This window comes from Leptosomus discolor, chromosome 15, assembly GCF_034619465.1.
Source record: "Leptosomus discolor isolate bLepDis1 chromosome 15, bLepDis1.hap2, whole genome shotgun sequence".
Lineage (NCBI taxonomy): Eukaryota > Metazoa > Chordata > Aves > Leptosomiformes > Leptosomidae > Leptosomus > Leptosomus discolor.
The window spans coordinates 11244113-11255251 of NC_141405.1; the positions used below are offsets into that span (position 1 = coordinate 11244113).

The 11139-nt window shown below is 48.8% G+C and overlaps 1 protein-coding gene across 1 annotated transcript; it reads left to right on the forward strand.

The window, feature by feature from the left end:
- Positions 1–234: 234 nt before the first annotated feature.
- LOC147414433 (tektin-3-like) lies at positions 235–7178 on the forward strand. Its single transcript, XM_086473531.1, has 7 exons — positions 235–729; positions 1277–1360; positions 2911–2981; positions 3195–3338; positions 4587–4809; positions 5723–5877; positions 6962–7178. The coding sequence occupies exons 1-7, from the start codon at positions 235–237 to the stop codon at positions 7176–7178; spliced, it is 1389 nt and encodes a 462-aa protein (XP_086329657.1).
- The last annotated feature ends 3961 nt before the right edge of the window (positions 7179–11139 follow it).

Consider the following 11139-nt stretch of genomic DNA (forward strand, 5'->3'; position numbering starts at 1 on the left):
CGATGTGTGGGTGCTGTGTGCATCGCTCTTCGTATTTTAAGTTGCGTGTGTCGCTGTAAGAAGTAGCGCAAGTGCAGGAGCTTACTGAGTGAGGTTGTCTTCTTCTGTCTCCTTTGTGCAGGACACATACCTGAATAGCGGCGTTCAAGAATGGAGCTGGTTGGATCTCCCTTAACTGCAACATATGCCCATCCAAGATCAACACCTACCAAGTTTCTGCCTGCCATCAGCACCATGGCTTCAAGCTATAAGAACCGTTTTCCTTACTACCCCTTGCCTCAGAGCTTCAGCCTCCCCCGGATGCCCAGAGCCTACTACAAAGCAGCTGCCATCAACCCAACTTTGGCTCCCTTTTCCAAAAGCTCCCAGGGGTTACCCCCAAGCAAGATGCTTCCTTTTGTTTCCAACAGAACAACCCTCTTCAGCCGGTACACCTCTGACGACTGGTACATGTCCAATCTGACCAACTACAAAGAGTCGGAGACTACCCGGCGCAATGCCGAGTGTCTGAGAGTCGATACCTCCCGTCTGATTCACGATAAATATCAGCAGACAAAGAAGACCCAAGTAGAAAGCACCAAAAACCTGGGAGATCGTGTCCAAGAGATAGAATTTTGGAAGTCAGAGCTCTGCCATGAGCTGGATGAGATGATCGGGGAAACGAACGCACTCACAGACTTGAAGAAAAGACTGGAGAGAGCCTTGGCTGAGACAGAGGCCCCTCTCCAGGTAAGCACCCTGTCCGGTGGGCTGCAAGCTGTAGCCTACTGCTGAAACATCTGCAGCCATTCAGACGCCCAATTAAGTTTCATTGCAGCTCCGTAACGTCTAGAAAGTTTTTATTAAGAGACCATTAGTTAAGTTAGTAATAAACAAATGCCTTGCCATCTGCTGCCTCCCCTATCAGTACGTACTGAGCACATCAGAACAGTATTTGCTTAACCAAATATTTTTATAAGTGGTACATCCAAAATCCTGGTTTGGGAGACAAAAGCCCATGTCCTCCTACGAGGCTCTGGCGAGGTCAGCCTCAAGCCTGACACAGGTCCCTGCCTTCAGCTGTGGCTGCACCAGGGACATGTGTGCTCCCCCACGTTGATTTAATGCTGATGTTGCAGCTCGGCTGCTCGTTGTCAGCTAAACCAGCTGCCCTGGGCACTTTTTTTCCCGTGCTGTCGTCTCTGTGCCCACCTACAATTTCATTTCTTACATTACTTGACATGGGGACCACCCCTGTAGGGATTTGCAACCAGCAGTGATGGCATGTCCCCAACAGGTCACTCAGGAGTGCTTGCTTCACCGGGAGAAGAGGATGGGCATTGACCTGGTCCATGATGATGTGGAGAAACAGCTCTTTGTGGTAAGTTTGTCAACACAGATCATGTGTTATTTTTACCTAAACTACTCTGAACAGGTTTTGCAGCCCTGTTCCCTCTCTGGCTCCTTAGTGCCTGTGAGGTGCTAAACTCTTCAAACCCCCAAAACCTGCAGGGCCAGGGGACGACGTTCCCCCACGCAGCAGCGTGCCCACACGGTGTGGGTAAGACTTGCCCTGCCAGAGGCAGGAATAGCTGAAAACCAGCTGTGTGTTTGTGTAGCCTATCAGGGTCCTCTGTCCCTCTTCAAGGAGCTTGTGGGACTCTCCTGCCTTTCAGAGCCCTGCCGGCACAGGATCTATAAGTATCTGTCACATACATGTGATATATCTCTATATATCTGTATCACATACATATATATTACACACACATGCACACACAGATATGGAGAAGGCAGTGTCTGCCCGACAGCTTGTCTGGTTTTCCCAACTATGTTACTTGGTCTAATAAAAGATATTACATCTACCCCCAGCTTTGCTTTGCTCAGAGCAGCGTGGCCGCAGTAAGACTGTGTGTGCTTAGGCAATGCATTTTATAGCAGTCCTAAAACCGCGCACTCCTGCCTGCCTTTATATAGGCTGCTTTAAATTATGAATAAAAAGCAAACACGATGAGAGCTGGCACAGAAGATGGGATCCTATCGCAGGGTACAACAAAATACAATCACTGCAAAGGCATCGCGAAACTGGGAAGGAAACTGCAGCCCCTGGGACTGTGAAGCCACTGCTCTGTTAGAAGATTTTTTCTTATGAGTCAGGCCCTAAAAAAATTAAAAGATTAGTTTAAGGGTCATGAGATTTTAAGAAAATAATCGGAGCTGGTATCTCCATAACGGCATTTTGGATTTTAACTGTTTAGGACATATTTAGGCCATGCTTTTCAGCTGGCTCCTGCAGACAGGAGGGCTTAAAAATTATGGTCTTGGAGCACTAATCACCTGCCTCCAGTAGCTGGGGCTTCACAAACGTGATAGATTTGTGCTGAAGTCAAGTGAGCTGAGAGCAGCACATGCCTTCCTCCGGTGGAGCTGGATGTTTCTTAGAAATGGCTTAGAAATTTACACCAAACTCAAGTCCGTTTCCTCTTGTCCCAGATGGATGGGATTTCTCCTGGGGAAGAAAACATTTGGGGAGCAAAAAGGGCAGATGCTGATTGGGGATGGGGATGTGTAGCGCTGCTGGTCCAGAGAACCTCTATGCCTGTTCATATCAGGTCAGGATCTGTCCCTGTCTCCTATAGTGGAACTAATCATCACTTGACATTGATGTCAAGATGAGAAAACACTTGGCAACCCACCCTGAAAGTGAAGTGGGAGGCCATGGCTGTGGCCACAGCACCCTCCCATCCCCTCCTGGTCGCTGCGCCCAGGCTCAGCTGCACAAGTGAACGCTCTGGGGTTGGGGGGCACTTTCTCCACTCCCTGCCAGTTTGCTTTGTCCTTGCTGTGTGCACGGTTGGAGAAGCCTGAGGGGATGAGTGTGACCAGGACAACTGAGCATGGATACTGATGGGGTCATGTTTTGCCTTTGCCCAGGAAGCCGACGTCATCAGATCCTGCCAGGAGAGGATGCAGCAGTACCTGGATAAGGCGAAAGCCCAGCTCGCGTAAGGAGGAGCTCCTTCTCTCATGCTGCATTTGCAGCTGCGATGTGAAACCCCGGCAGACCCCCACCTCTGCCCACACCCTACAGCCGTAAAACCTGGGCAGGCTCCATGGGAAGCGGGCAGTGGCGCCCACAGGAGCACGTAGCTGCCCAGGTGGGAGGAAACCATTCCACCCATACATCCCCACCCATGGCTCTTGTTTGTGTGTTGAAGGTCCAACAGGGCAGCCCAGCATGAGCTGGAGAGGGACCTGGCCAACAAGCAGACAGCCTACCGCATCGACGACAAGTGCCACCACCTGAGGAACACCTCCGATGGCATCAGCTGCTTCCGAGGGGTGGAGCGGGTTGACGCCACGTGAGTGCACGCCGGGCAGCACGAGAGCACCGAGCTGTCCCTGGGATGCGCGGTGCCTCGCCCTGGCAGGGAACGGGTTGTCCCCAGCCCACTGTAAAGGCATGTGTCTCTGCATGGCACATCCATCCTGCCTGGAAACACCCATCTTGGAGGGGCCGTTTCTCCCTGCTCACCATAAAGGGAGAACAACCCTCTGCTTTCAGCTGGATGCTGAACACGCAGTGGGTGAAAGCGAGTCCCACCTAATTAAACATTATATCAGGGTTCAGAGATCAGCCTGAAAATGAACTCAGCCCAACACCTCTGCACAGCTCATGAAGTTTATGCGTATTTTCAAAGATGTGTCAGTGCTTGCATGAGTGCTCTTGGTTGACGTGACGTCTGGGGGGTTCACCCCTGCATGGAGAGGGCCTGGCAGGGAGCCGAAATGACACAGAAGATAAAGAAATAGAGAGCATGGTCCTGGGATACGGTTCAGCTGCTTTTGGGTGCCAGGAATTCAGCTTCGGCTCTGCAGATGAATGGTGACCTAAACCAGCACTCGCAGAGATACGCGCTAAGTGGCAAAGGGCTGAGGGAATAAATCTGCTGCTCACAAGGACGCGTGCAGTTTATGGAGGGGCATAGATTGATTCAATCTTTCTAATATTTGAATAATTATTCACAGCTCAGACATATTTAGACAGGCAAATGAATTGCAAAGGATTGATGCTAAAATTCAGAGGGGGGCAAAATGTGCCGAGAATCAGCATGTTTTAAATGGGGCTTATGTGGTATTTAAGTCTTTTGTTGACCTTGTTCTGGGCTACTGCACAGGCGTGAACTTCATCGTGAATGCACAGACAGGGAAATGAATATTATCTCATGCTTGTTCAGTTTAGTATGAAACTGAGATAAGTTATGAGCAAAATTAATTGACTGCAATCTGCACGTCGACGTGAAGCTGGGAATCACTTGGCACTTAGATGGCTCGAACGTGTAAATATGAGGTCTGACTAAAATCTTCATTTTTCTGGGGGAATCTTTGCTTTGTCTGGGCTTTCATAAGTACCACAGTTGTCTTCATGAACATGTCATCATTTCATAAGCATATCGAACAAATGGTGTCCAGGTGTTTTACCTTCATGTGGTCAAATTAAGAGCATAGATTTAATCTGCATTTAATCCACACTGCTCCCATGGCATGCCTGGCCATGGCCAGCTTCAGCAGCATGGGCTTACTGGAGGCCTCTCCTTCCTCCTCCCCAGGATCTCGGTGCCAGAGTCGTGGGCCAAGTTCTCGGACGACAACATTCTCCTCTCCCAGAGCGAACGGGTGGCCTCCGCCAAGCTGCGGGACAACCTCGAGAACCTGCTGGTGGTGACGGCCAACGAGATGTGGCGCCAGTTCAACAGGGTGAACGTCGCCTTTGCCAACCGCATCGCTGAGACAGCTGACGCCAAGAGCAAGATTCAGACCCACCTGGCCAAGGTAGCCTGAACCCCTCCCTTTCGGTGTGACACCGTCACTTCCCAGTGACACCACTCTCCACACAGACCTGGCCCAAGAAGACGAGCGGTTGCCACAAGGAGCTGGTTATAGTATCATTATCTGTTTGAAATTCCAAGTACTGGGGACATTCTCCTTGGAGCAGGACAAGTTGGCACTGTAACTTCCTCTCAAGGGATCCTTTATTTCCCTAGTGCCCAGGAGCAAAGGGATTTCAAGCAGAAGGTGGAAATGCTGTTTGCATCTCCTGGTAGTTACTTCAGAAGTGCTGGCTGCCCTGCAGAAAGTCTTTGCTGGGCCTCTACTGGGGTGCCTGCCGGGGGGTTTGCAGGCTCCCTTCTCCTCCAAGGACATGCTTCCAGGCTCAGTGCTCCAGGTTTGCTGCATGGTCAGCCGTGTGTTTCCCGCATGGCTCTGCCAAGCAGGGGAAGTGGAGATCAGTGATGGGCACCTGGCTCGGACTGCTGGGTCTCATGGAAAGCTTCCTGAAAAGAGCTTGACACGGTATCGATTAACTGAGCAGAGACTGGGCTTGCAGCTCTGCAGGCTGATGTCACGTCTTTAAATGAGGATCCATTAAAAACTTTCCCTCTATGAGTTGCTATTGATGGATGATCAATTCCTGCAAGCAGTAATTTTGGGTAGATGGTAATTCAATAGATCCATCACTGCTCCAAAATCTCCTCTGATGTGACAGCAACAGCAAAGAGAGGCTTTTCCTTGAAAAGAAATCTGCTGGATCTGTGCCTGGGCATGTGTCAGAGCGACAGGGGTCTGAGCCCAGGGTCTGCTTATTCAACTTGGTTTTTTCTGCAGATGGACAGGAGAAAAGGGAAATGATGTGGTCACTTGAGAATATATCATTTAATTTATGAATGCGGTTTTTTCATGCCAGACACTGCAGGAAATCTTCCAGATCGAGATGAACATAGAAGCCATCCGAAAAGCCATTAGGGACAATGGGCTAGTGTTAAAAGTGGCTCAGACTCGGCTGGATGAGCGCACGCGGAGACCCAATGTGGAGCTGTGCCGGGACACTGCCCAGCTCCGGTAAGGCAGGACCCAGGGCTGGGAGGGTCCTTGAGGAGTGACTGGTCGTAGCGCTCAGGAGCATCACTGGATGACAAAATTAATCTTTTTTTTTTCCCCGAAGAGTCATTCCATAAGTGCACTGGTATAATCAAGAGCAATGATTAGGTATCCCGGCCTCGGGGTGGTAGAAGAGCTCCGCACCCACGAAGGAGGCTGTACGCCATGGCCGGGTACAGCCTGATACCACCCCGTGAAGGGATGGATTTTTCCCACTTGGGTAAACCTCACCTACTCTCCTGCCTGCTTCCCAGCTGTTGGATGGCTTAGTTTTGCAGTATAAGCCCTTTAATCTCTGACAGGCTTGTGTTGAGAGCACTTAGCTGCTTCCTTTTGGGTCACTGCAAGAAAGGGTGCACCATGTGGAGAAGCAGTAAGGGCTGTCCTCACCTCCCCTGAGGACACTGGAAATCCTTTCAAGGACATAGTGAGCCCTTTGGGACTGCACCCCAAGGGGCCGTGGAGGAGCAGGCTGCCCTGAGTGCCCAACAGCACCCCATGTGAGGGGTGAGGCACCCCAAACCTCACCCCTCCTCCTAGGAGCCCTCTGGGAATGACTCCACCTGAAGCTTTTTAGAAGCCATATAAACCCAGCCCTTGCATGCCATTGGTTTTTTCCATCCTCCACTTGTTTCACATTCACTTTTAGCCTCTCCCAGCTCCCCCATTTTGCTGTGTGTGCATCCGTGGGTGTGGGGAGGAACGCTGCACAGGGAAATCCGGGTGGGTGAACCAACAAACCCGCAAAACCAAACAGGAACAGGAAACCACAGCTGCTCATCCCTCTTCTCGGTGGCACAAGCTGCTCCAGGAGATGAGGCTGCACATCGCCGAAGCCTTAGAGCAAACTTAACCATGCCTACCCACGGAGGTCTGGAGGAGCTCTGCCCTCGCCTTTCCCGTGCATCTGCCAGAAATGAGGGGTTGAGTTACTCCGAGCACACTGAAGGGGGAAATCCTGTCCCCAAGGGGACCATCACCAACGCCGTGCTAGAAACCACCCCCGTGACGGGACTGTTAATGGGCATTTCTTGCTGTTTTCCAGCCTCGTCAATGAGGTCCATGAAATCAATGAGACGATCCAGAGCCTTCAGCAGCAGCTGAGAGACGCCGAGAACATACTGCAAATGCTGGTGCATGCCAAGTCGATCTTGGAGCATGACCTGGCCACCAAAGCCAACTCGCTGTTCATTGACCAGGAGAAGTGCATGGGGATGCGCAAGACCTTTCCCAACACTGCGCGGCTGCTGGGTTACTTTTAGGCTGGGCTCAGCTGAACCCACGCTATCTGTTGCAGGAGTATTCCCAGTTTTGCTAGGACGCATTCCCAGTTTTGCTAAGATGCTTTGAAAATACATGATTAGACTTTCACTTCCTCATGAAAGCCCTGAGTAGAAATTAAACGATCACTTTGTGTGTTACATGGTCTACCAGGATTTTTTATTCCTTTGGTTTTTCACTTTCCGTTGCTTTTCCACGGTGTGCCAGAAAGTAGCTGAAAATATCCTGTATGTGACTAAGAGTAAATCCACCCACAGCGATTCATTCCTACCCTTTCAGTCTGTGATTTTGGGAGAAAAACTCTCATGTCCTCCTCGCTTTGAGCCTGTCTGATGCGGAAAAAGCACAAGGGGAAGTAAAGCTAGTTGTCAGAGTAATTAGCTGTTGACATCTTTAATGTATTTTTAATGGTTCAGGAGAAGAAACACAAACTATCCAGTAAAGCATTACAGTATGTTCTGTTCCTAAACAGAAAAACTTGCATTTTAAGCTGATTTCTAATGATAATTTTCTTGCTTTTGAAAAATTTTAAATGTCATCTAAAATGTCAGTGCTGGGGTCTTAAAACAAAGAAGTGCTTTTGGCTAGCTAATTGAAGAAAATGCTGCGGTTTTAATCTTGGTGAGTATGGATTGGTTCCTAATTTAACCTCTTGCAAGTAGTTTGTTGGTGGAAGCACCAAAGCACTTTGAAGATAAAGGAACAAATCAGTCCTTAAGTCAGCCACCTCGACTGCCATAGTACCTGCTCTCTGGCTGTAAATTTCACCAAGTGTTTGAATTTTCAGAGGATAAGTCTTTAATCAATCTGAAGTTCAGTGTGAAAGTCACTTTGCAAATTGTCCCGTCAAACTCACGTGTCAGACACTCTCGACTCTTTTAACCTAAGCAGAGCTGAGCTCAGCCTAAAGCCTGTAGGCACCAAGAATCCTAAAGGAGCAGAAGTTCAAGTCCCTTCTCTTCCCTTGGGAATCCAGGGCATGGACCTCCTGGCCCAGCGTGGGGACTCTCAGGAGCTGAGAGCATCTTCTCTCGTCTCGTACCCCCAGATGACTCCAGCTCACAGCACAGGTCCAGACAGACCTGCCTGCCCTCCCTGCTCTCCCAGGGGCAGCCCCCGAGAGCTGTAACCTGTGCCAAGGTCCTGCCCTGGCCCCAGCATCTTGGCAGGATCTCTCTTCAGAGCTGCAGCCCTAAACAGGAAGCAATTGTCTATTTATTTTTTTTTTTTCTTTTTTACTAGCACTTTTGTCTCACAGAGACTAAAAATAGGTTTCCTCTACTTTGTGTGTATCTTGGAGCCAGAGTCTGTCGGAGACAGCAGCCACCCTTTCTAAAGAGACGATATAACCGCAAGCAGGAAAAACTGTCCAGCTCATCGCACCTTCCCTTTCTGCACTTATCTCCCTCCCCAAAATAAGCCGATGGCATGCTGAACTCATAGGGACTTCCAGTTTTTGTTGGCACCCTCGCTAGCCTTTGTGCTGCTTTGAGCTGTTACTCTCCCTGTGTTCCTTTACTGAAAGCTTTCACAAACCCTGGTGATTTTGGCTGCTCGGCTGTTTTGAAGCCCCGCTCCAGATGGCTGGTTTTCAGGCAGAGCTGCCTGTTTTCTGTTTTGAGAATTGGGTCCCGTGAATTGTCTCGAGCTGAGCGCTGGGAAACGGAGGCACCCCAGTCCCTTTCTGAAAGACTCATGCTTTTAAGTGACTTGAGCCAAATCCTGGCATCAGTGACAGCTTCACATTCATTTCATTTCCACCTTCATTTTTGAGTCACATAAAAAGATACCTGAGCTCTGTTGTACTATGAGGGCACACCAATATCAGCACCCAAACTCTCCTATTTTCTCCAATTTTGCTTTCAGAGTCCCCCATCTTTCCCCCTAGCCCAACTCCTTTAAGGCTTCCTCCTAATCGACAGTGTTTATGTGGTGTTGCAATTATCCAGCTCTAAATTTTATCTTCCCGTCCTACCCTCTTGATGCTTCTTTACACAATATTGGCAACGCATTTCTTTCCTCCATTTGAGCCATGACCAGAGGAATTTCAGTTGCAGCTTCTCTAATTTCTTTCACAAATACTTTCCGCTTTCCTGCAGCAGATTTCCCAGATATTAGAGAATTCCCAGGTCCCTTTGGGGTTTGATTCTCTCCATGCCAGTTTTCCGTAAGTTGACAATATTGATGTTACTTCTGGTAGCTGATACTCTAAAATCTCCCTCAAGCAATTTAGTCATCTAACCCTATGTGTGCTTCAGTTTGAGTCTGTTTTTTCCCCCTCTCACAGTGTGTCCTATGCCCATCCCATGGCAGGAGCCAGCCCTGCCACAAACCTCCTGTAAAATGGGTCTCTAGGGAGAGGGTTTGGGGTGAAATTCTAACAGACACATGGCTTGTGGCAGGGTCTCCTGCACAGGGATGGATTTTCTTCCCATGACTGAGCTGCTGGTGAGTAAAGCTGCTCGGTTCAGTCACTGCAGGGTTGGTTTTGGGGTTGTAGCCGAGCAGCCTTTATCTTTGACGTACACCAGGTGCATTAAACAACTGTCCTGCCTTCCTGCTTCTGATGCATGAGATGCTTTTGCTTTCGTATCATTAAATGATTTGCTTTCATAGATCACTTCTGTATAGCATCCCTGGCTGCCTCAGCTGCCTTTCTGCACTGATGTGATGTTTCCTTTCTTTAAATGCCTTCAGTCCGAAGAACAACGTGCCCGCTTTTATCGCTCTTTATTGCTGCTTTATTGCTGGCTTTATCAGCCAAGTTGCTAGGAAAGGTAGTTTGTGGAAATTCCTTTGCATCCCACAGCTATATTCCCACCCTCCTGCATCATTCCAACAAACCCTGCAAAGCTGGGTTTGTAAACTAATTGTTTACTGACTGGAGGAAAGAAAATAAATTAATAAAATCAGGACAGCGTTGCTTCATGCAAGGGAAGCTTCATGTCGGTCCAGGACCCAGTTGAACAGTTGAGGCCAGTCCATCAAGAGGCTATTTAGAAAAGAGGCTTGGGTGCTCTGTTGTCCAAGAAGGGAAAAATCATTGAATGTCCTGCAGAATTCTGATAGGAATTTGGGTGAAATGAATGCTTGCCAAAAACCATGTTAACAGTGTATTGCATAACTAATGCAGATTATTATGCTCGAGGGAAAGAGACTTCCCAAAACGGCATCAGCAGTCAGAAAAAAAAACCCAAACTCATTGCTATTATTAAAAAAAAAAAAAAAAAAAAAAAAAAAAGAGAGAGAAAACTGGCAAAATTCTGAGGAAAATTTTGGCAGTATAGGACCATAGAAATGGCTGTGCTGGCTCAGATCAAAGTCCAGCAAGCTCCAGATTCAGCCTCTGACAGAGCCAACAGGAGACGCTTAGATAAAAGCACCAGAGCAAGGCAAGCACCCTGTGATACTTTCCCAGTCTACTTTCCCAGCTTCCAGCAATTAGTATCTCAAGGACTTCCTGAGCTGACAGGGCTGTCCTTGAATTTAATATCCCCCGATGGATTTGTTTCACAGGGTCTTGTTCCAGTTGTTCTTCGAGCCCGTGCAGACTTGCAGCATCCACTGTGTCCCTCAGTGGGGAGCTGCAGGGGATGGAGTATCATCACCCTCGGGGCATCGGCAGCCGCTTTTGGCACCCTGGAGGAGATTAAAAAAGGGCTCAGGCCTTGGACCGCTGAAGCCAAAAGTGTAAAACTCAATAGCTCGGACAAAAATGTGGCTCAAAGCTGTTTTAGATCTGTGTCCTCTGTAGGTTCAACACAGGAGATCACAGCGGGTTGGCTCCTCTTATATGCTGTCAGCATGCAGGAGATGAGCGCGAATCACAATTTCTGAAAGTATCTGAATATGTTCTGACACAGTCATGTCCCCGCCAGGAAGCTTGGTTGGGATTTTTTTGGTTTTGGAGTCAGTGGGTGAATGTTGGTTTCGTTGAAGCCA

Bases quoted from the DNA above. Each gene is read 5' to 3' on its own strand.
- LOC147414433 (XM_086473531.1), top strand. From the start codon at position 235: ATGGCTTCAAGCTATAAGAACCGTTTTCCTTACTACCCCTTGCCTCAG. The intron at 2,982-3,194 runs GTAAGGAGGAGC...TGTGTGTTGAAG, and splicing joins AAGGCGAAAGCCCAGCTCGC to GTCCAACAGGGCAGCCCAGC. The intron at 3,339-4,586 runs GTGAGTGCACGC...CCTCCTCCCCAG, and splicing joins GTGGAGCGGGTTGACGCCAC to GATCTCGGTGCCAGAGTCGT.